This window comes from Pan troglodytes, chromosome 2, assembly GCF_028858775.2.
Source record: "Pan troglodytes isolate AG18354 chromosome 2, NHGRI_mPanTro3-v2.0_pri, whole genome shotgun sequence".
Lineage (NCBI taxonomy): Eukaryota > Metazoa > Chordata > Mammalia > Primates > Hominidae > Pan > Pan troglodytes.
In genome coordinates this window covers 196612220-196634174 of record NC_086015.1, presented here as the reverse complement: position 1 = coordinate 196634174, position 21955 = coordinate 196612220, and the positions used below count along the sequence as shown (strand labels likewise).

General features: G+C 39.7%; 1 protein-coding gene across 6 annotated transcripts in view; it reads left to right on the top strand.

The window, feature by feature from the left end:
• Positions 1 to 21955, top strand: part of ATP13A4 (ATPase 13A4) — a 195055-nt gene that overhangs the window by 137861 nt on the left and 35239 nt on the right. For all 6 annotated transcript variants that reach the window (XM_016942513.4, XM_063807434.1, XM_016942512.4 and 3 more), the window contains 8 exons: positions 2559 to 2670; positions 8563 to 8687; positions 14293 to 14456; positions 15261 to 15383; positions 16212 to 16291; positions 17785 to 17827; positions 18269 to 18378; positions 20806 to 20902. In XM_016942513.4, coding sequence (XP_016798002.2) covers positions 2559 to 2670; positions 8563 to 8687; positions 14293 to 14456; positions 15261 to 15383; positions 16212 to 16291; positions 17785 to 17827; positions 18269 to 18378; positions 20806 to 20902 — 854 coding nt within the window. The remainder of the gene's footprint in view (positions 1 to 2558; positions 2671 to 8562; positions 8688 to 14292; positions 14457 to 15260; positions 15384 to 16211; positions 16292 to 17784; positions 17828 to 18268; positions 18379 to 20805; positions 20903 to 21955) is intronic.

Here is a 21955-nt window from a genome sequence, read left to right as displayed (position 1 = left end):
CATTTACGTGTCATCTCTGATTTCTCACTCCCCCTTAGTGCCTCTGTCTCATCAGTTGCTAGTCCATGGTCCTTCTCTGCATCTGCTCATGCTTTCATCATTCTTCATCACTTCAATAGTTGGTGGATTGACCCTCTGCCTTCAGTCTCCCCAACTTTGATTTGCCCTCTGTACTGTGACCAGATTTTTTACCTCACGATTATTTTAGTTGCTCTCATAGGCTCCAGTATAATCTCAAATTTCTTTAGGATCATATATAAGGCTTTCAGGTTTGAACTCCCAGTGAACTTTCCAGATGGGCCTTACCACTCCTCATCCTGTGCTTTTCCTGAGCTGAACTAACTCTTCACAGCTTACTCTCATGCCTCCATGCCTAAGCTCATGATTCTCCCTCAGCCCCAGAATCCTTCCTTTACTGAACCACCTCCTCCCAGGCTGGTATATACACCACCAAACACTTTCCATAGCATGCTGCAGTGGCATGGATCATAGCAATGATCTCATTTGATTGCATTGTTAGTCTGCTGGCTGTAACTCAATTAGACAGAAATCCTTAGAGCAGAACTTGTGAGTTTTTTTCAATTTCACTCTTTTTTTTAACCTATATTTTAAGTTCAGTGGTACATGTGCAGGTTTGTTACATAGGTAAACTTGTGTCATGGGGGTTTCTTGTACAGATTAATTCACTGTCCAGGTATTAAGCCTAGTACCCATTCGTTATTTTTCCTGATCCTCTCCCTCCTGCCACCCTCCACCCTACAACAGGCCCCAGTATGTGTTGTTCCCCCTATATGTCCATGTGTTCTCATTATTTAGCTCCCACATATAAGTTTGGTTTTATGTTCCTATGTTAGTTTGCTAAGGATAATGACCTCCAACTCCATCCAGGTCTCTGCAAAGGACATGATCTCATTCTTTTTTATGGCTGCCTAGTATTCCATCATGTATATGTACCACATTTTCTTTATCCAGTCTATCATTGATGGGCATTTAGGTTGATTCCATGTCTTTGCTATTGTGAATAGTGCTGCAATAAACATATATATGCATGTGCATCTTTATAATAGAATGATTTACCTGTCTTTGGCTATATACCCAGTAATGGGATTTCTGGGCTGAATGGTATTTCTGTCTTTAGGACTTTGGGGTATCACTGCATTTTCTTCCACAGTGGTTTAACTAGTTTACACTCCCGCCAACAGTGTATAAGCATTTCTTTCTCTCTACAACCTCACCAGCATCTGCTGTTTTTTGACTTTTTAATGATCACCATTCTGACTGGTTTGAGATGGTATCTCATTGTAGTTTTGATTTGCATTTCTTTAATGATCAATGATGAGCTTTTGTGTGTGTGTGTGATTGTTGGTCTTATGTACGTCTTCTTTTGAAAAGCGTTCATGTCCTTTGCCAATTTTTTTTTTTTTTTTTGAGACGGAGTCTCGCTCTGTTGCCCAGGCTGGAGTGCAGTGGCGCAATCTCGGCTCACTGCAAGCTCCGCCTCCGAGGTTCACGCCATTCTCCTGCCTCAGCCCTCCTAGTAGTTGGGACTACGGGCTCCTGCCACCTCGCCCGGCTAATTTTTTTTTTTGTATTTTTAGTAGAGACGGGGTTTCACCGTGTTAGCCAGGATGGTCTCGATCTCCTGACCTCATAATCCGCCCACCTCGGCCTCCCAAAGTGCTGGGATTACAGGCTTGAGCCACCACGCCCGGCCCTTTGCCCACTTTTTAATGAGGTTGTTTGTTTTTTTCTTTTTGTAAATTTTCTTTAAGTTCCTTATAGATGCTGGATATTAGACCTTTGTTGGATGCATAGTTTGCAAAAATTTTCCCCTGTTCTGTAGGCTGTATGTTTACTCTTTGACAGTTTCTTTTGCTGTGCAGAAGCTCTTTAGTTTAATTGGATCCCATTTGTCAATTTTTGCTTTTGTTGCAATTGTTTTTGGCATCTTTGTCATGAAATCTTTGCCTGTGCCTATATCCAGAATGGTATTGCCTAGGCTGTCTTCCAGGCTTTTATAGTTTTAGGTTTTAAAAGTCTTCAATCCATGTTAAGTTAGTTTTTGTATATGGTGTAAGGAAGGGGTCCAGTTTCAGTCTTCTGCATACAGTTAGCCAGTTATTTCAGGACAATTTATTGAATAGGAAAGCCTTTCCCCATGCTTATTTATGTCAGGTTTGTCAAAGATCTGATAGTTGTAGGTGTAAAGTCTTATTTCTGGGTGTAGAGCTTGTGATTTATTCTCTGCATAGCCAATGCCTGCCAGATAGTAGATTCTCAATAAATGTTTGTTGGTTAAATTGAAGAAAAAAGAATTTTACACTTTTCCTATCTGTTTTTTAAGTTTTTCAAATGCTTCCTTCTCATTTTAGCTTCAGTACATCTGAAGAGGTCAACCCTGACAATGTAGTTATGTTTAGAATTTTCAACTGACTTGTTTACATATCTTTGTAGAAGTGTGTTTTCTTGGGCAAAAGTTGGATGTTTGTAAAGAATTTCTTTGCCAGTACTGCCTAAGCAAATAACTGCGTACTAACCCTGTGTTTCTTTCTAAACAGTACCCACTAGTTTTGTTAGCGAACTTCAGATTTACACGACACAGGGCTTCCGAGTCATAGCACTGGCCTACAAGAAGCTGGAAAATGACCATCACGCTACTACCTTGACGAGGTAAATGGGGATGATTTTGATAAAGCAGAAAGGTTTGATGGAAAGATGTGCCAGGTTGGAATGTCAAGTGCATTAGACTGGGATGGACTTAGGGGTTCTGGGTGGTGGACAGAGCAATGTAGCTTGCGGAATTTGTGTGCATAACATGTCTCTGAACACTGGTAAATAGGGATATAGTAATCCCTGCCCTGCCTAAATCCCAAAGATAGTGTGAACACTCACTGGGGGATTTTATGAGAAATAGTCATATAAGATGTTTAATATGATGTGATTTTTACAGCTTTGTGAAAACAGACATAGAAATATAATCAGCGTTTCAGAATTTGAAATTGTGGTCATGCCCCCATTTGAAAAAAATTATAGTTGGTGGATTGGTTGGGAATTATGAAACATAACATTTACCAGAAAAAATTTTTGATTGGAAATACACAGCTTAATGAAACAAATAAATACAGCTTAGATGATATAATCTTGGTGACATCTACAAAAAAAACAAGGAAAACTTCTGAGGTGCCATACTAGAGAAAGATTTTAACCTATAGATTAAATTTTACATTTTAGGATTAAAATAGAGATGTGTAACAGCTCCAAAACTGCAGTATTTATGAGTTCAATTTTATTTTTTTTAATTCCACTCTTTTCAGGTATCATGTTTATTTCACCTTTCATGTCATTTCTAACACTTAATGTCAGCCACCACTGCTTATGCTGTTACGGAGCTAATCTAGGCTCATTTTTAAATTTAGGATTTTACATTTGGGAAGTCTAACCTATTTGTTTCAATCTAATCAGAGTCAACACTCTCTTGTAACTATATTTTTGAACTCAATATTCTAAAATAAAATTCACATATTATCTGCACATATTCTTTGTAAAAATATATAATAACCCATTATATAGTAAGAATGAAAGCAAAACATATAATGTTTCACACAGGTGATAGTTTAATAAATGCTCAGCTGACTCCACTAACACAAAATGAAGTAACAAGTTGCTTGTACCTGTGTATAGAATAATTGAGGCTGCAACATCTACAAATACAGACTGATACAGGTGTGTTATGTATTGCAGACTCAAATACCTCAGTCTTGCCGCCAGTAAGGTGACTGTGAAGTGGTTAACAAGTCTTGGTAAAACTCTGAAAAAAACAGTACAATCTCCTCCCAATTTATATAGTACAGGTAGTTACATTTCTGCAAAATTCGAAAGAATATAAGTGTGAAAAATACTTTGTGTTTATATGTAACACATATAAACTAGGAAAATTTTAATAAACAATTTTGTAATTGTTTAATATAATATAGTAATATTATATATAATAATAGTACAGTATATTCTATAATAATAGTAAAATATATACAGTATAAGCTTAAAGTATATTATTATACTTAGAAAAGTATAATAACTTTTTTCAGTGTTCATGAATGTCTAGTAGGATATTCAAAAGGCATGTGTGATGCAGGATAATTATTCATTGTGCATTGGTCTTTGCAGAAAGTCTTGCATAGATGCAAAAAAAAAAAAAAAATTCCACAATGTCCTCTAGAGGAAGGACTGTTTCTGCTTAGAAGCACTGCTGTGACCCAACCCTCTCACTTTGTGATGGGTAAAATGAAGCCCACTGTGGGAAGTGGCTCATTGTGTTTGTTTCCTGGGCTTGTTGGACCATTCTTCCCGGGGGGCCAGTTTCATGCTACCCCTGAAACTCTGGCTACTACAATTCTGTATATTTGTTGTAATTTGATCAACTTAGTTCAGGGTCACTCAAGTAAGGGAGCTAAAAGTAAACTTTGAGATTGGATATCACATTTTGAAGGAGAGGCAACTTGGGTCCAGGGAAGGGAAGGGACAGAGCAGAATTGGGAATGGAACTTGGTTTCCTGACAGGCTGTTGCCAAGGGCTATGGTAAGAGTCTGGCTACCAGGCTGCTGCTTCTCATTGTCATAATATGATATTTGCATATTACAAGTTGCAAACTCATGGCTTTGAAATGCATGCACGTAACAAAGCACTTACTGTGGAGACACATGAGCAATGGGGAATAGTGAGGGCTGTGGCGCGCAGGAGAGGACATGTCCTGGTTAAAGGTACTGAAATTCTAACTTCTTAAAATCTTGTATGGTCTAAACACAAATCACAAATTCTCAACTAGGATTTGATCTCAGGTCATCAATCTGCCTCTCCTGTCTTAAAGCACATCAGCACCATGCATACACACAGCTAAATTAATTTAATGATCCTTTGTGAACTCCTGATTAGGATGGAACATTCTTGCTGTTGTTTGGGGGTTTTTTTGTGTGTGGTTACTCGGGGTGCTTCCGGCGTTGGTATCATAATCTCTTCAAAGGTTATTGGCCCACTTCATGCATATTTCATCCTTTAAAAGTCACATGGATTTTAAGAACATGAGATGTAATCACAGGGATGACAATGCTTTCTATATATTACACTTATCATTCTTTATCATTTTTAGAGACTTCAGGAGCAGGCATAATATCTGTGCAGGAAGCCAGAAGAGATAGAAAGCCATTCCAAGTTTCAGGGCTTAAGACCCCTTAAGGAATTACTCCTTTTAATTTTTTTGGTTCAGATTAAATGCTCATGAAAGGAAGAACTTGTTTACCAGCCAAAGAAAGTGATTTAGTCATGCTCACACAGCAAGGCAGTGGTAGGGCTGACATTAGAACTCCAGCCTCCTGATTATTGTGCCTTGAACCATACAAAGGCCATAAGCCAGAGGAACTAGAAATACTAGGGCCAAGGTAGGCTATAGGCTATGGCAGATGTTTGACCCTGCAGCCATTTTCTTGGCCTAATCTGGCACTTTGTGGTTGGCTCAGGTCATGTCATCTGCAGAAATAACCAAGGCCTGGGGCCTGAGTACCAGGACCATGAGAAAGATTGGAAGACCTATTTTGCCAAACCCCCACGCACTTCAATAGGGAAGGCACCAGGTTCAAGAGGCTGAAGAAGAGACCCAGAGCCAGCAAAGGAGGCATGGGGTTTTATTAGGGGCTCACCGACAGGGGAGAGAGTCCCGTAACAGCCGGCTGGACAGGAGAACCACCTTACATATAGAAACAGTCCAGTGGCAGCAAAGTGGACAACATATCTGCCTTCCTATACTCCAGTGGTGGTGAGCTGTGCAGGAAAACCGCTGCTGCCTGCAAACATCATGCAGTTTGTATAGTTGCCTGCAAACGTCATGCAGTTTGTATAGTTGCCTGCAAACATCATGCAGTTTGTATAGTTGCCTGCAAACATCATGCAGTTTGTATAGTTGCCTGCAAACATCATGCAGTTTGTATAGTGTTTTCACTTGACTCCTTCATGACCTCCACCCAGCAACCTTCATCCACCTCACAGCTCAGGGCCTCAGCTCCCTTTATGGCCTGGCACATGTTCCTCTAGATGGGACGGGGGCTCAGAAGTTCCTCAGAGACAAGGAACAAATCTCCGGGTTGGCCACGGCCAGATTTCCTAGCTTGGAACATACATTCAGGTGCGTCTGCCATAGAGGGTCATTCTAAGGGTATGCTAAGTAGTTATTGCTATCAGGTGCATTTACCCTATAAGCCCTCAATCAGGCATCAACCAAGTTATCCTTCAAACCCCAGATTAAATATCATCTTCTACAGCAAGCCTTCTCCAATCACTCCACCCAGAAATGAGAGCACCCTCCTCTCTGACTCCATGGGACTCTGATTTGGACATCTGTTTTAATACTTTTCCCAGTCTCTGCTACTACAGTCTCTGCATATTCTCTGCCACTTTTTCTCAGTGCTGTTCCTTGAACTCAGTAAAATTTCTGGATGAGGAATTTCCATAGATTACCTGGCAAAAAATGGTCCCAGCAGGCCTCAGAGCATTTCAACTGGCACACATTTGCTGAGCACTTGCTGTGTGTTGGGCGCCGCATGAGTGGTGTTGAGCACAGCATTGAATCAGGTGGGATTGTTCCCAAGGAGCTGAGACAGTGTGACAAAGCAGAAGCCCAAGAATAAAACATGGGCAAATAAAATGTGAGTTACAGTGAAATATAAGTAATATGCCAAGGGAGCAATTATTCCTTTTCTTTTTCTTTTCTTTTTTTTTTTTTTTTTTTTTGTGAGACAGGTTCATTTTTGTTGCCCAGGCTGAAGTGCAATGGTGTGATCTCAGCTCACTCCACCTCCTGGCTTCAAGCAATTCTCCTGCCTCAGCCTCCCGAGTAGCTGGGATTCCAGGCGCCTGGCACCATGCCCCACTAATGTTGTATTTTTAGTAGGGATGGGATTTCTCCATGTTGGTCAGGCTGGTCTCGAACTCCCGACCTCAGGTGATCCGTCCACCTCGGCCTCCCAAAGTGCTGGGATTACAGGCATGAGCCACCACGCCTGTCTGGGAGCAATGATTTCTATCTGAGGGAGCCTTTGTGGGGGACGTAGTATAAGGCTCAGAACATTGGGAGGGTTTCAATAGCAGATCATGGGGAAATTACAACCTTTTCTATGAAGTAAGGACAAATGTCTTACAGCAGTCTAAAGCAAATGTCTAGAGATGGTTAAGTACACAGAAAACCCATGGCTAGTGGTTCAACTTGGCTGGAAATGAGGGTGGGTGAGGAGTTTAGTGATAGCTGAAGCTGGAAAGATAGTTTGGAACCAGATCATAGAGGGATTTAAAGGATAGATTCAGAAAATGGGAAGTGCCATTCTTTCAAGCCTGCTCTGAGTGAGTAGTTCAAACTGTGTCCACTTCCTGTGGCTCCGTGGAGGCTTTAGCAGTTTCCTGGGAGCATCACTAATGCTAGTTCATGACTGTAGCTGATGTGAGACCCACTATTGAGACAGGCAAGGAGTCTGAGTGGGTGCCACTTTCATCTGTATTTCAGCCAGAGTTAGGCAGTGCTGGTGTCTTGTTCTCGATCTGTGTCTAAGATAAATAAATGATGGAAGAATCTTTGAACTCCTGATCCTGAATGTATTCCCTGCACTCAGTTCTGTAGAATATCCCTGAAAATATTCTTGGGGTGGATAGGAGCCTTGAAGGCTGCACCTATTTGCAGAAACATTCACGCTTGATGCAGAAGATCATTGCTACCAGCTGGTGGAGAAAGAAAGGGATGAGCTTTACCTGAATAGAGAGGCCTGTTTGTTGAGATTATGACTTCATATCTCCTGGGGCTAAAATAATATTGATTATGGACTTGCCTGCTGGAGAAACTGGCATTTTATTTTATTTTTCTTTGCACCTCCCTTTTTTTTTCATGCTTTGTGCCAGAACTAAAACTCCCCTTTGTGGGTAACAGGTGAGGCAATGAAAATCAGGCTAGCCACAACAGATGGAGGAGACCCTTACGGGCTTTCAGCTCAGTTTCTGCAAAGGTTAAAGCAAAGCTTTTGCGTAATGAACACTGTCTTCCTCTTCCTCTTCATTCAGTTAGAGTTAAACGTCTCCAGAGCCTTTGTGTCCGCTTCTGTTCTCTTTCTGGATCACTCCCAGTCCCTAATCAGCCCCTAACAGTGCTTGAATGAGTGAATGGAACCACTATGACAGGGGTCTTTTTCTTTTTGTTTTACTTCCTGTAAGAAAGCTATAATGTGGCTGGGTGCGGTGGCTCACGCCTGTAATTCCAGCACTTGGGGAAGCTGAGGCGGGTGAATCACTTGAATTCAGGAGTTCAAGACCAGCCTAGCCAACATGGTGAAACCCCGTATCTATTAAAAATACAAAAATTAGCCAGGCGTGGTGGTGGGCACCTATAATCCCAGTTACTTGGGAAGCTGAAGCAGGAGAATGATTTGAACCACTGTCCTCCAGCCTGGATGACAGAGCGAGACTCCATCTCAAAAAAAAAAAGCTGTAATATGTGTTATTTCTGTTCAATACATCTATATATGTATTTTCAGGGAGACGGTAGAATCAGACCTGATATTTCTGGGGCTGCTGATCTTGGAGAATCGATTGAAGGAAGAGACAAAACCTGTCTTGGAAGAGCTCATCTCAGCCCGGATAAGGACTGTAATGATCACAGGTATAAAACAAAGTATACAGTGAAAACAGTAAGAATTTGATGTGGAAATAGACATGGTTCACTCATTTAATAAATGTTGTTGACTACCTACTCTGGGCCAGACACCATTCCAGGTGCTGGAGATGGGCAACAAAAAGGCACATTTACTGCTTTCCCTGAGTTTCCATGTGAGTGGAATGAGAGAAGATCAACCAATCAGTCAAATAGTATCAGCGTTTTGAGGTACACAAATAGGATAATGCAGGAAAGTGTTTGACCATCTGTTTTAGATGAGATGGTTAAGAGAGGCCTCTCCGAGATGTGACATTTGAAATAAGATCTGAATGGCAAGAAGACATGAGTCAGGCAAAGGTGATTTTTATTGTCAAGTGCTAGAAGAAGAAGCATCCTCAGTTGATGGGGTCTATAAATATGCTGAAAGCCCATCAATCATAAAATCCACGATTCTAGAAATTTAAGAAAATGATGTCCTCTCTACTCCCAATCCCAACTCCAAATCATACAAACAAGAGAGCAATGAGAGTAAATCACACAAGAGAAATGTGTGAAATTTCTTAATGAAATTAAGTGTGACTTTATTAATGAAATTTCACACTGATGCTATAATTTTTTAATTGGGAAAGAGACGAGGTGAATAAATGATTTCCTAATGAATTCATGTTCATATTTTTGGGGTGTGTTGCCTTTCTTTTCCCTGCTCTTGTAGTCAGATGCTTTTAACTCTATCATTTATGTCACGAAGATACATTATTTCCCCATCAAAGCACGCATTTTCTGTTCCCATTTCACCTGAACCCAATTCTACAGTTGCAAACTCTAGAATACTTTTATTTCCTCTTTTGTACTTCTCTGTCCCCTGTTCTACTCCCCACAATCCAAGAGGATCTTGGACTGTTTTTACTTTCTCCCTTTCTAACACCCCAGTCCAACTTTTTGAAGTTGCTGAGTTCATTTACTACTGGTTAGGATTTCCCTTACACTGTGACCCTTCTGTTTCAAAAATCTTTATTTAGCACTTAGATGACACATTCTCATAATCTATCCTTAACTTAGATTTATGTACAAGTGTCCCTCCTTCTCCACCCTCTCTCTTTACTTCCTCTTTCCTCATATTGAAATTTCTGCTGTATTTCTTTCCTTGCTTGTTTACAAATTTTTTTTCGCTGAAGTATTGCCCTTGGATGGAATGAAGGGGTGCTCTTAGATTTCTTACATATGCTTGAATATCTTTCTTTGCTCTGACACATGAATGACATCTTGCTCAGATATAAGATTCTTGAATTATTGTTCTTTTTTCTTAATGATCTGTATGTAGAGGCTATTCCTTTGCCTTGTGGCTTCTGATATTGCTCATGACAAGTCCAGTGAGAGTCCATTGTAAGTAACTTACTCTTTTCTGCACATAAACTTTTTAACTTTGAAATTTAGAAATGTTTGCCTTTGTGTTTCCCTTATTTCATTAACTTAGTCTGGAACATGGACAGCACTTTTAGAAAAATTTTTATTTTTATTTTTTACCATTTTTTGACATATTTATTATTAAGTCATAATATCTGTCACTTTAAATGTTATACATATGATAAAACAGATTATGAAAAGTATCATATTTATAGCAAGAACATTGGTTTATATAACTGAATCACCAAATACGCAACCCCTTGTGACAATAACTTAATGGACTCAACTCTATCCTCTGAATGGACCAGTTTTATGATGATTCATTCACTTAAAAAGTTTTGAATTGATTAGAATTTCTTGTTGCTTCTTTCTGTGACCCAAGGCCTTAGAATCAATCCCTGGAAACCAGTGATCAGAACCAGACTTCCCCAGAATCAAGAAGAGATCGGAGTGGGAGAGACATGGACAGCACTTTTTAGTCTTTCTTCCTACCAGAAAAGATTTCCCTATTGTTTATTTAATTTTTGCCTCTGTTCTCTGTCTTTCCATTTTTACTTCTGGTAGTTCCATTGTTATCTATCCTCTCAGTCTATCTTTTGTCTTGTAGTTGTCTTATTTATTTATTTGTTTGTTTATTTACTTATTTTTTAGAGACAGAGTCTTGCTCTGTTGCCCAGGCTAGAGTGCAGTGGCAGGATCATAGCTCACTTCAGCCTTGAACTCCTGGGCTCAAGCGATCCTCCTGCCTAAGCCTTCTTAGTAACTGGGACTGCAGGCATGCACCACTTGCCTTGCTTTAGATTGTATATTTTTATAATTTTGCTTTAAGACTTTTTTTTTTTTTTTGCACCCAGTTTGTTCAGACCACAATCTCAGGTCTCAACAATGCTCATTATCTTTTTCAAATCCCCTTTTGAATCGTTCAGTTCTTAAATCGTGTGTGGGGTGGGATTTGAGTTTTCTTAAGTGCTCTCCTTATTTATTTTTTATTTATTTGTATTTTTTGAGATGGAGTCTTGCTCTGTCACCAGGCTGGAGTGCAGTGACCTGATCTCGGCTCAGTGCAACCTCTGACTCCCGGGTTCAAGCGATTCTCCTGCCTCAGCCTCCCGAGTAGCTGGGACTACAGGTGTGCACCACCACGCCCAGCTAATTTTTGTATTTTTAGTAGAGATAGGGTTTCACCATGTTGGCCAGGATGGTCTTGAACTTCTGACCTCAGGTGATCCTACCACCTTGGCCTCCCAAAGTGCTGGGATTATAGGCATGAGTCCCCACGCCCAGCCAGTGCTTTATTTATTTATTTATTTTTTATATATTTTTTTGAGACAGAGTCTCACTGTCTTGCCAGGGCTGGAGTGCAGTGGTGCGATCTCGGCTCGCTGCAACCTCCGCCTCCTGGGTTCAAGTGATTCTCCTGCCTCAGCCTCCCAAGTAGCTGGGATTACAGGCATGCAACACAACGCCTGGCTAATTTTTATATTTTTAGTAGAGACAGGGTTTCACCATGTTGGCCAGGATTGTCTTGATCTCTTGACCTCGTGATCTGTGTGCCTCGGCCTGCCAAAGTGCTGGGATTACAGGTGTGAGCCACTGCGCCTGGCCAGTGCTCTCCTTATTTTTAAAGCAGGTTTCATCTGTCTCCGGCAGCTTCTTGACTTCTCTAGTCATGTGCTCTGATTGTTCCTCCTGATCTTTTCCTGTCCAGTGTCTCGGATTTCTTAGACAGGTTGTTAGATTTTTCTGTCAGATGATTGGAGCTCAGGCCTGGGCTGTTTATCCCGAACACTGGATCTCTGACAGGTGGCAGAGGGCAAAAAGCAGACAGGCTGTCAGGGGCCTGCTGTGGAGCATGGAGGAAGCCTATGAGCGCTCAGGGCTCCCTGTATCCTTCCAGCCTCAGGTAGCTCCTTCCTACCACTTCGGCTCTTTTGAGGATCTTCATACATAGTTTGGTAGAAACCTGGGAGAAGCTATGTTAAGGATAGCCAGCCAGATGTTATATGATTAGTTTTTAATGGTTGCTCTAGGCATCACAACATACATACCTCTCCTTTCAAGAAGCCTTATAACCAGGAATGTCTCTTGCTTTCTCTTCTTTATGTTATTATTGTCATAACTATGACATATGTTGAAAACCCCCACCAGATGATGTGATAGTCTTTACTTTCAACAGGGAAGAGTTAAAGAACATGAGTAAAGAAAATTAGACTTTTATATTTACCCAGATCATTATCATTTCTGTTTCTGTGTTTTCATTCCTTAAGTTACAAGTTAACGTCTGGTATCATTTCCTTTCAACCTGAAGAACCCTGTAGCTTTTGTTGTTGTTTATTTTTTGAGCATGTCCACTGTTAACAAATTATCTTCAATTTTTATTCATCTGATAAAGTCTTTATTTCTCCTTTATTCATGAAGAATATTTTTAGAGGCTATAGGAGTCAGAGTTGACACTTCAAAGTGAAAGATGAAGTCAGCATCTCAAAGATGTTGTTCCACTATTTTCTTCTCTCCATATTTTTGATGGAAATCTGTGATAATTTGAATTATTGTTTTCTTATATGTAATGTGGTTATCTCTAACTGCTTTTTTTGTTTATCTTTGATTTTTATCAGTTTGATTACTATATATCTGGTTGTGATTCTCACTAAGTTTATCTTGTTTGGAATTCACTGAGCTTCTTGAATCTGTAAATCTAAGTCTTTTATCATACTTGGGAAAATTTCTCCTATTATTCTGTCAATTTTTTTTTCTTTTTCAACCTTTTTTCCTCTCCTTCTTGGACTCTAATGACATGAATATGAATTATTTTGATATCTTTGAGTCTGTTCACTAAAACGATTTTTTCTCTCTGCTCTTCAGGTTGTGTAATTTCCATTGATCTATTCTGCTATTGAGTACATTCAGTGATTTTTTTTAAATTTCAGGTATTATATTTTTTAATTCTAAAGTATCCATTTGGTTTTTTCCCACAGTTTATATTTTCCTGTTGAGAACTTCCGTATTTCCACTTATTTCAAGAATATTAACAGTTACCACATGAAGGGGGCTTTTAATAGCTGCTTTAAAAACCATTATCTGATACTTCCAACATCTAGGCTATCTATGGATTGGCAACTGTTGTGGCTTTTCTTGAGAATTGACCAGATTTTCCAGATTTTTCATATTGAATATCCCAAACATTTTGAATATTATGTTATGAAACTTTGAATCCTGTTAAAATCTTCTGGAGAATGTTGAGAGTTTTCTTGTTTGTTTGTTTTGGCTAGCAATCAACCATAAGTTCTATCTTTCCTGTTGTAGGTGGCAGTTTCAATCTTAGCTAAAATATAAAATCTTTTGCTATGATGTTTGGGTCTGCCTCACTCAGAGGTTACTCTCACAAACGAGGGGTGATTTATATCATAGTTCAATACCTGAAGTTTTTGGGGTTATCTTTCTTTGGATCTGGTCCACACACGCACAGCTCTAGGCTGAACTTGGGACTTATGTAATTCATATACTGAATTAGTCCCTGTGTCTGGCTCTCTCCTTTCCAGGATTCCGCCCATGCCCTTTAGCCTACAAGGGTCCCTTTTCCTGGCTCTTCTGGCCAGAAAGACTGGGTGTCTTTTGGAGTTCTACTGCCCAAACAGCTTTTTAACTGAGGCCCACACGCCAGTCAAATATGGAATAGGGAAGAGAAAAAGTGCTGAGAAACTCATCCACTTGTAGGTTGCTTCTCCAAATTTGACTCCCTCCCACCATCTGCCTGCTTTTGTTTACTTTTCAAAGTCCTTGGGGAGTTGCTTCTTGGTTTTTGTTCAGAGTTTTCCATTGTAATCAATGGGAGAGATACATCCTAGTGGGTTTACTCCATTTTGCCTGGAAGTGGAACCACCAGATACTCTACTAAACCAGAGGATTTGCCTAAACATTTGCAAAGCTGCTAACAAATGATGAAAATAGATTTGAATTTTGCTTTTTAATTTTTTCCCCCAGTCTGGCAAAAATACACTGGTAGATCATGAAGCAACCTGACGAAAAGCAGTAAGAACCAGAAAAGGGATCATGGAGTCACAGAAGGTCAGGGCTGAAAAAGATATCAGAGATCATTTCTCTTCATACCTGAAATAAGGACTGAACTCCCTGCTCTGGTTTTCAAGGCTCTGCATGAATTAATTCAATCTTGTCAACCTCATCTTGAGATACTCCTCCTTTCCTCTAGGTGACAACCTTCAGACTGCAATAACAGTGGCCAGAAAATCTGGAATGGTTTCTGAAAGCCAGAAAGTCATTCTCATTGAGGCAAATGAAACCACCGGGTCCTCATCAGCATCTATATCTTGGACGTTAGTAGAAGAGAAGAAACACATTACGTATGGGAATCAGGTACTCCTGAACACAGACCTTCTGCCACATTATCAATGTGTCTTGCAGTGTTGGTGACTGAGCAGCTTTGACCTAGAGTCAACATATGCTTCCAAATGTCTAGCATTCATGCTTTTGAACGAACTCAGTTACATTGGTTTTTCCATACTTTTCATACAGAGATTGAAGGTATAGTGCTTTCCTGTGTGCTGGAAATAATCCATCTTTTAACCTTAAAAAAGTGGTTGTCCCTATATGAGAAAGAATATAGTGCGTGGAGTTGAATCTATTTTCTCCCTTTCCCCTTGCTTGTCAATCACCCCACTGGGTTCTAAGGGGATCTAGTCTTTGGGAGAGATGCTGCTCTGTGTATCAGAAAATCAGACTATGTTTTCAGGGTGAGAAAAAAGTTTCATTCATTTATCTCCAGTCTTGTCAGTATTCTATCTCCGTTGTGTCCTTGTAGAACAATATTAGTTCCCTAAGGACGAAAAAATAGTAAGTTCTCATTTCAGGGAGAAATTTGTTAAGCTGCAGTGCTTTTGTATTTTACACTTGATATGTGTGAAATGTGCTCTTCTCTGGGACTCACCAAGATCAAATCACGATGAAAACAGGACATGAGTAAGTGTTATTCTCCTGTTCACTGGTTGTCTGTGATGTGCAAAGATTGATCCAGCAAAAAGAAAATGCTTCTCTGAGGAATCAGAGTGACTTCTACAGATAGATCCTGGTCTGTCTTCATTAACTTCTCTCAGATATGCTTATGGTTCCAACCACTCTGTCAAATGAAAGAGTCTAAAATAACTGTGTCTTGCTTTGTAGGACAATTACATTAACATTAGGGATGAAGTCTCTGATAAAGGCAGAGAAGGAAGTTACCATTTTGCCCTAACTGGAAAATCCTTTCATGTTATAAGTCAACATTTCAGCAGCCTACTGCCAAAGGTAAGTTCTAAGAGGGTGACAATCTCCCTATGAAAATGCTGATGATGTCACTTACAGAACATGGTCCTAAATTATTTCAAATCTTGAGACAGGTAAAATATACTCAGTGAGTTTTCTGTATCTTAAGAGAGACAGATATTTTTGCAGAAGATACTATTGTCTCATTTCCTACTAGATTTGAAATAAATAAACTTGATTAGTCAATTTTCCACCATCTATAGGATTGAAGTATCAGTGATTTCTTGAATTATACAGATGATTTTGGGTGGCTGTCACTATATTGCCATGGTAAGGGGTCTCAGAGTATAGTGGAAACCCTGCAATTACACAGGAAAGCAGACCAAGAATAAAGGAACACCATTAGTTTTTTGATAGATGACCTCGGTACTCAAGAGGGTCAAACTTAAAGCTTTAGTCGGGGGAGGTAAGTTTTAGATATATATATAGAGAGAGAGAGAGAGAGAGAGATCGATAGTTTAGATATATAGATCAACCTTTTGCTGTTTTGCAGTTCAAGGTTCCATTAAGCTCAAGATTTTTCAGGACCACATTCCCCGTGACAGCTGAGGTAAATTCCTGTAGGTCATCATTTTCATAAAATATTTTTTGTTAAGTAATTATCTTTACTGATTTTTGTTTTTCACTGATCACTTATCTGATGACCAAAACCTCAGTGTTTGTCTTAAAATACAAAGGAAGGCTCATTGGAAACTTTTTTTTTTCTTCATCGTAAGTGTCATGATGCAGTCAACATTCTGAGTGTTAGTAATTATTTCATGTACAACCAGATGACTTGATTAAAAAATCTCCATTTTGGGTTCCTTACAGATATTGATCAATGGGACCATCTTTGCAAGAATGTCTCCTGGGCAGAAGTCCAGTCTGGTGGAAGAATTTCAGAAACTGGAGTAGGTTCTTTGCCAGTGCAGGTGGCATGAACTGCATGGAGGCATAACAGTCAGGGGGAGTGGAAGAGGTACCGGGAGTCACTCAGTTTGACAAGGGCAGTGGTCCATACTCCAGCTGCATGAGATAATCACTTGGGAGCTTTGGAGAAAATAGCAATACCAAGGGATCTCACCATTCAGAGATCCTGATTCAGTTGTTTATATGGGGCTTAAAAAATCAGTATTTTTTTTCACTTAAGTCAATTTTGCATTCAATGCTGAGAACCACTGGACTAGAACCTAAGGGTCCTGAAAGAGTGTGGGGAGAAATAAGAATGGAAAGGTGGCTTGAGCTCAGCTCCTGGAGGGACAGTGAGAATTTATTTGTATATGCCGTCATCACAATGATGATATAGGGATATTCATATGACAAGAGATTCATGTAACATTAAAAATACTAAAATACTTGTGTGCCAAAGCATTTTTCCACCCTAAATCAGAAAAATCATTCTCTTCTAACACAAAGGGTCTCCATTCCTAGACAGAATGGGCAGTCCAAATGAAGTGCCCATCGCTTGGGACCCTTTGTTTCCTGTTAATAGAACCCCACAGAGTACCAGAGGCTTTCTCCATCTTGGTCATCGTGTCACAACAACATGACTCCGACTCCTACTTGTTTCTGCTCTGCCCTCCTATTCATTTGATTCCGTTATCAGGCTAGCTTCTCAGCTCAGAAAGCCCTATCTTCTCAACATGGCTGAAACCTAGAGAGTCAACGAGTTCTCTCCATATGGCAGTGTGGAAGAAAAGTATAGCATGTTTTATGAATGCTGTCAGAATGCTCATAATTTAAAAAGTTGGCTCTCAATAGTCCTTATCAATGATTCAAGAGAGTATTCACCCAGCCTCAAAAAGTCATTCTGAAACAGGGATGTGTTTTCTTTCTTCAACTTCTAGGCCTGGCATTACATACTTGAGTTGAGTGACTGTTGACAGGATGGATTTCCTCTCATGCTAGTATTAACAGCACAAACAACTATGACTTGTTATCATTTTAGACTTTATAAGTACTTTCCCATACAGCACCTCATTTAATACTCATAGCCCTTCATAGGCAAAATAATAATAATGATGGGAATAATAATAATAGTGAAAATGTTAAGATGACCAGGTCAACATCTGCATCTGGTTTCAAATCCTGTGCCCTCTCTGCCATGCCAAACTTACATCATAGAATTGTGAGCACCTCTGTCTTACAGCTGAGAAAACTCTCCCTACGCAGTGATGTGCAGTGTCTACATGAAACACTTACAGTCAGGAATCACGTTCTGAATTTCTAAATCCATTGTATTAACTGCTGAATCACACTTTTTTCAGTCAAACTAGACTCTTAGGAAAATTCCCTTAAATAATGAGTTTGAACCCTAAGTAATGATGGTTACTTTGTTTTTTTAATTAGAGAAATTAGCAAGATAGGTTTGATCTCATCTACAATTAATGTGGTTCCCTCTTAGTTACTTTGTAGGTATGTGTGGTGATGGAGCCAATGACTGTGGGGTAAGTAGCTACCAGTTTGTGTGGCCATAATCTCACATTCGATTACACTTAAGCCTTTTAGAGTAGCTGCCAGTGTGTGTAGTCATAATCTCACATTCATTTATACTCAAGCCCTTTAGAGGTATACTCCTGGCATATATACCATTTACATTCCTCTTGATGGATAAACTGTTGTATTGGGAGGCTTTTGACCAAAGTCACATGTTGATTCAATGGTTAGTTTAGGCTACACAGAGTAGAATTTGGTTCTGGAGTTCTCATTTCTTTGGCTAGGTATCCTAATGCCATCTTTTTCTCATGTTCCAGGCAGGGTTAAGACTCTTGGTTAGAGTTTGGGCGCACAAACCACCTTGTGGCCAGCTTAACTGGCCTTTTCTTATGAGGCTTTAGTAGAGACATACGTGAGTCTATGTGAGGAGTAAGCTGATTCTTTGCTTTCAGGCTCTGAAAATGGCTCATGTGGGCATCTCATTATCAGAGCAGGAGGCATCTGTGGCCTCACCTTTCACTTCCAAAACTCCAAACATTGAGTGCGTACCTCACCTTATCAAGTAAGTAGGCACTTCCTCAAACATTGTTTTCTCTCTCTTGACTTCTGGTGCAAATTACATTGTTCTGCCTGGGAAAGACTAGAGAAACTTTCTGTCCCTGGGTGCGGAGGGTGTTTTGTGGAAGAATGCAGTCAAGCATTCTATTTCCAAATGGATTTTCCAGAAGTTAACAACAACACTGGGAGAGCAGTGGCATTTCCAGTGAATTCACTGATTAGGTTATTTTTAGAAGATTGGAATCTGGAACTTGTTATTGCTTTGAAAGTGTCAATCATCCTCATTTTTCAAATGTATCTATCTCCTTTTCAATTTTTATTTGAAAAATAAAGTTTTCAAAATCTTTGGCCGGGCGCAGTGGCTCACGCCTGTAATCCCAGCACTTTGGGAGGCCAAGGTGGGCAGATCACGAGGTCAGGAGATCGAGACCATCCTGGCTAACATGGTGAAACGCCGTTTCTACTAAAAATACCAAAAAATTAGCCGGGCGTGGTAGCAGGCTCCTGTAGTCCCAGCTACTTGGGAGGCTGAGGCAGGAGAATGACGTGAACCTGGGAGGTGGAGATTGCAGTGAGCCAAGATTGTGCCACTGCACTCCAGCCTGGGCAACAGAGCAAGTCTCTGTCTCAAAAATAAAAAATAAAAAAAAAATCTTTATTGGCTTTTGCTGCTCTCAAAAGATTTTGAGAAAAATCTTTGCTTTGATGCCCCCCACCACCCTGCCGAAAATGTACTTCTGCTCCATTATATTTGAATGATAGAGATAGTGAGCATGGTGGCTGCTCTTGGTTATTGTAACTGACATGTGTTTCTAGTTTAAAAATGCCATAATGCCTAGTATCTCACACTTCAAAACAGCCTGGAGATGCAGGAATGGCTATTCTTTTAACAAACAAAAAAATTGAAGTTCAGAAAATTTAATTGATGTGCCCAAGCTCATACAACCATATGAGGTTAGAGATTGTTTTAGAATTAATTTTATTCAAATGCATTTTATCTACAGATATACTATTTCTGCCACATAAAAATAATAATTTGGCTAGGTCCTCCCGATTTTTTATTTATTCATGCATTTGACAAATCTTTAGTGACTAGGCATTTAGTGCCAGAAACTAAGGGAGATAAGGATGATACCTACTGATTTTGATAGGTGCTGTCCAGGAAATAAAAAGGGTAAAAGGGAATAAGATGGCTATATAGGTGGAAGCAGCTGCTTCAGATGGGGTGGTATGGGAAAACCTCTCTAAGGAGAACCTCTCCTTATTGCTCAGAGAACCTCTCTAAGCAATAAGGAGAAACTACCTCTGGGCAGAGGAAATGTCACGGCAAAACTCTGATACAGAAAAAAACCTGGTTTGAGGATCAGGTTTTAACACCCTAGGACATCATAGTGGGCATGAGTTTAAACTTAAAGAAGTATGATCTAGGCTGGGTGTGGTGGCTCATGGCTGTAATCCCAGCTCTTTGGGAGGCCGAGGTGGGTGGATCACTTGAGGTCAGGAGTTCGAGACCAGCTTGGCCAACGTGATGAAACCCAGTCTCTATTAAAAATACAAAAAAAAATCAGCTAGACCTGGTGGAGCATGCCTGTTGTCCCAGCTACTCAGGAGGCTGAGGCGGGCGAATCACTTGAACCTGGTAGGCAGAGGTTGCAGTGAGCTGACGTCATGCCACTGCACTCCAGCCTGGGTGACTAAGCAAGATTCTGACAAAAAAAAGTATAATTTAAATTTAAAAAGTGTAACTTAAACTTTATTTTTCACCGAATGAAATAGAAGATAAAAGTGACATTTCATATGTTGTCTATTTCATGCTTTAAATGTGTACTATTTATTCAAATCAATCAACAATAACACAAATGAAAATGCTCATCATTTCCAGCCTATTTCAATTTGATGTATGACTAATTTGAGTGTGTATATTGTTTTGGTCCAGTTTTAGAAAAAGTTGGGACTGCCAAAATGAAATTTGAATCAAATGCTTGCCAAGCTCCTGAAGCTCCTGTATGAAAATAACCCCTGAATCTGGAATTTTATTTAAATCCATTAGTTCACAGATGAAGAAACTGAGACAAGGGAAATGATCTTCTGCATCTCATTAGTGAATAGGTAGAAGATCTGGCACTAGCTCCACTGATCTGAGTTCAGGAGCTAAAACAATGCCTGCTGAAAGGACAAGAGCAACTGTAAATCTGGACTCCATCACCAGATCAAGGCCCTTGGACCTTGGCCTGGAATTGGCCTTTCTTGAAAATTGGGTTGTGTAGTTTACTGACAGCCAGCATCCACGAGCTCAGGGCTGTCCATTTTCAGACAGTCGTATAATGACTTTTGATTTTTTTTTCTCCTGAGCTTAGCCGAACAGCACAGAATGACTGACCTTATGTCTTTTCATTACTTTCATATCTTTATCATTTCTTTTCTTACACAGGGAAGGACGTGCAGCTCTCGTTACCTCCTTTTGCATGTTTAAGTACATGGCTCTGTACAGCATGATTCAGTATGTTGGTGTTCTGCTGCTCTACTGGGTATGACTTGGGACTTAGCCTCTTGGTTAGTGTGAACTAAAACAAGTAGCTGTGCACTCTCAATTTACAATGCCTCTCAAAGAAAGAGTACAAATAGGATATCTGAACAACAACAGCCCCTCCAAAAATATCCTTAAGAATTTGTAAAGTAAATCACAAATAGACAGATTTGTACAGGAAAAGTTGCTGATGTCAATTCTCTGATGTAGAAACCTTTTATCTAGTAATAGCTGAAATCACCACTGAATATATTGCTGCTACTTTTACCTGATTGGACAAGGTCTTTATCTTCTTAATTGCAATGTGGCTCTACCCTAGTCTACCACTCACTAAAGAAATGGTTCTCTGCATCGGGGTGCTGCTAAATGCTTCATTTAGCATGAAAAAAAAGACCTGATTATTAATGTTTGCCCATTTCAGTGGTGTAAATACTCCTACCATAACCAGTTTCAAGCTGTCTGCCTATTGTCACTGAACATGAAGTGGGGAAAGATGTATAGTAGCATATGATTCTATAATACTTGCCCCATATAGATACAAGAGTCGTAAATAACCTTAAGGGCACAGATAGCAGTAAAATGTAGAAAAATATTTAGAAATAGCTGAGCTTTGAGTATTTATTGACTTCGGTTTTAGTGTAATTTATTTAATGGTACACTTGTATAATTTAAGTTTTTATATTGATTGGCTTTGTTTAACAACCGGCTCACAACATCTCTGAAAATTTAGCAATTGACTTTTAAGTATTAGTATAAGCCAGCATGCCACTGGTTCCCTGAATATAGGGATGTGAAAACTGGCATATCATACCACAAAAATACATAGGTCTTGTGATCACTTTTTTTATTTACCAAGATATAAAAAGAGAAAAAAACATGCACATCATCTGTGAACTCAACATGTGAGATTACCGTATTAACCAACACCAAGGAAAGAAAGTTCGTCTGGATATCTGTGTAGCAGATATCCAGATTCATCTTTATATACTGCCTTCTTTTTCCTGGGTTAAAGATTTTAGTTCTATTGCTCTCAGATAAACTATATCTTTTCCTA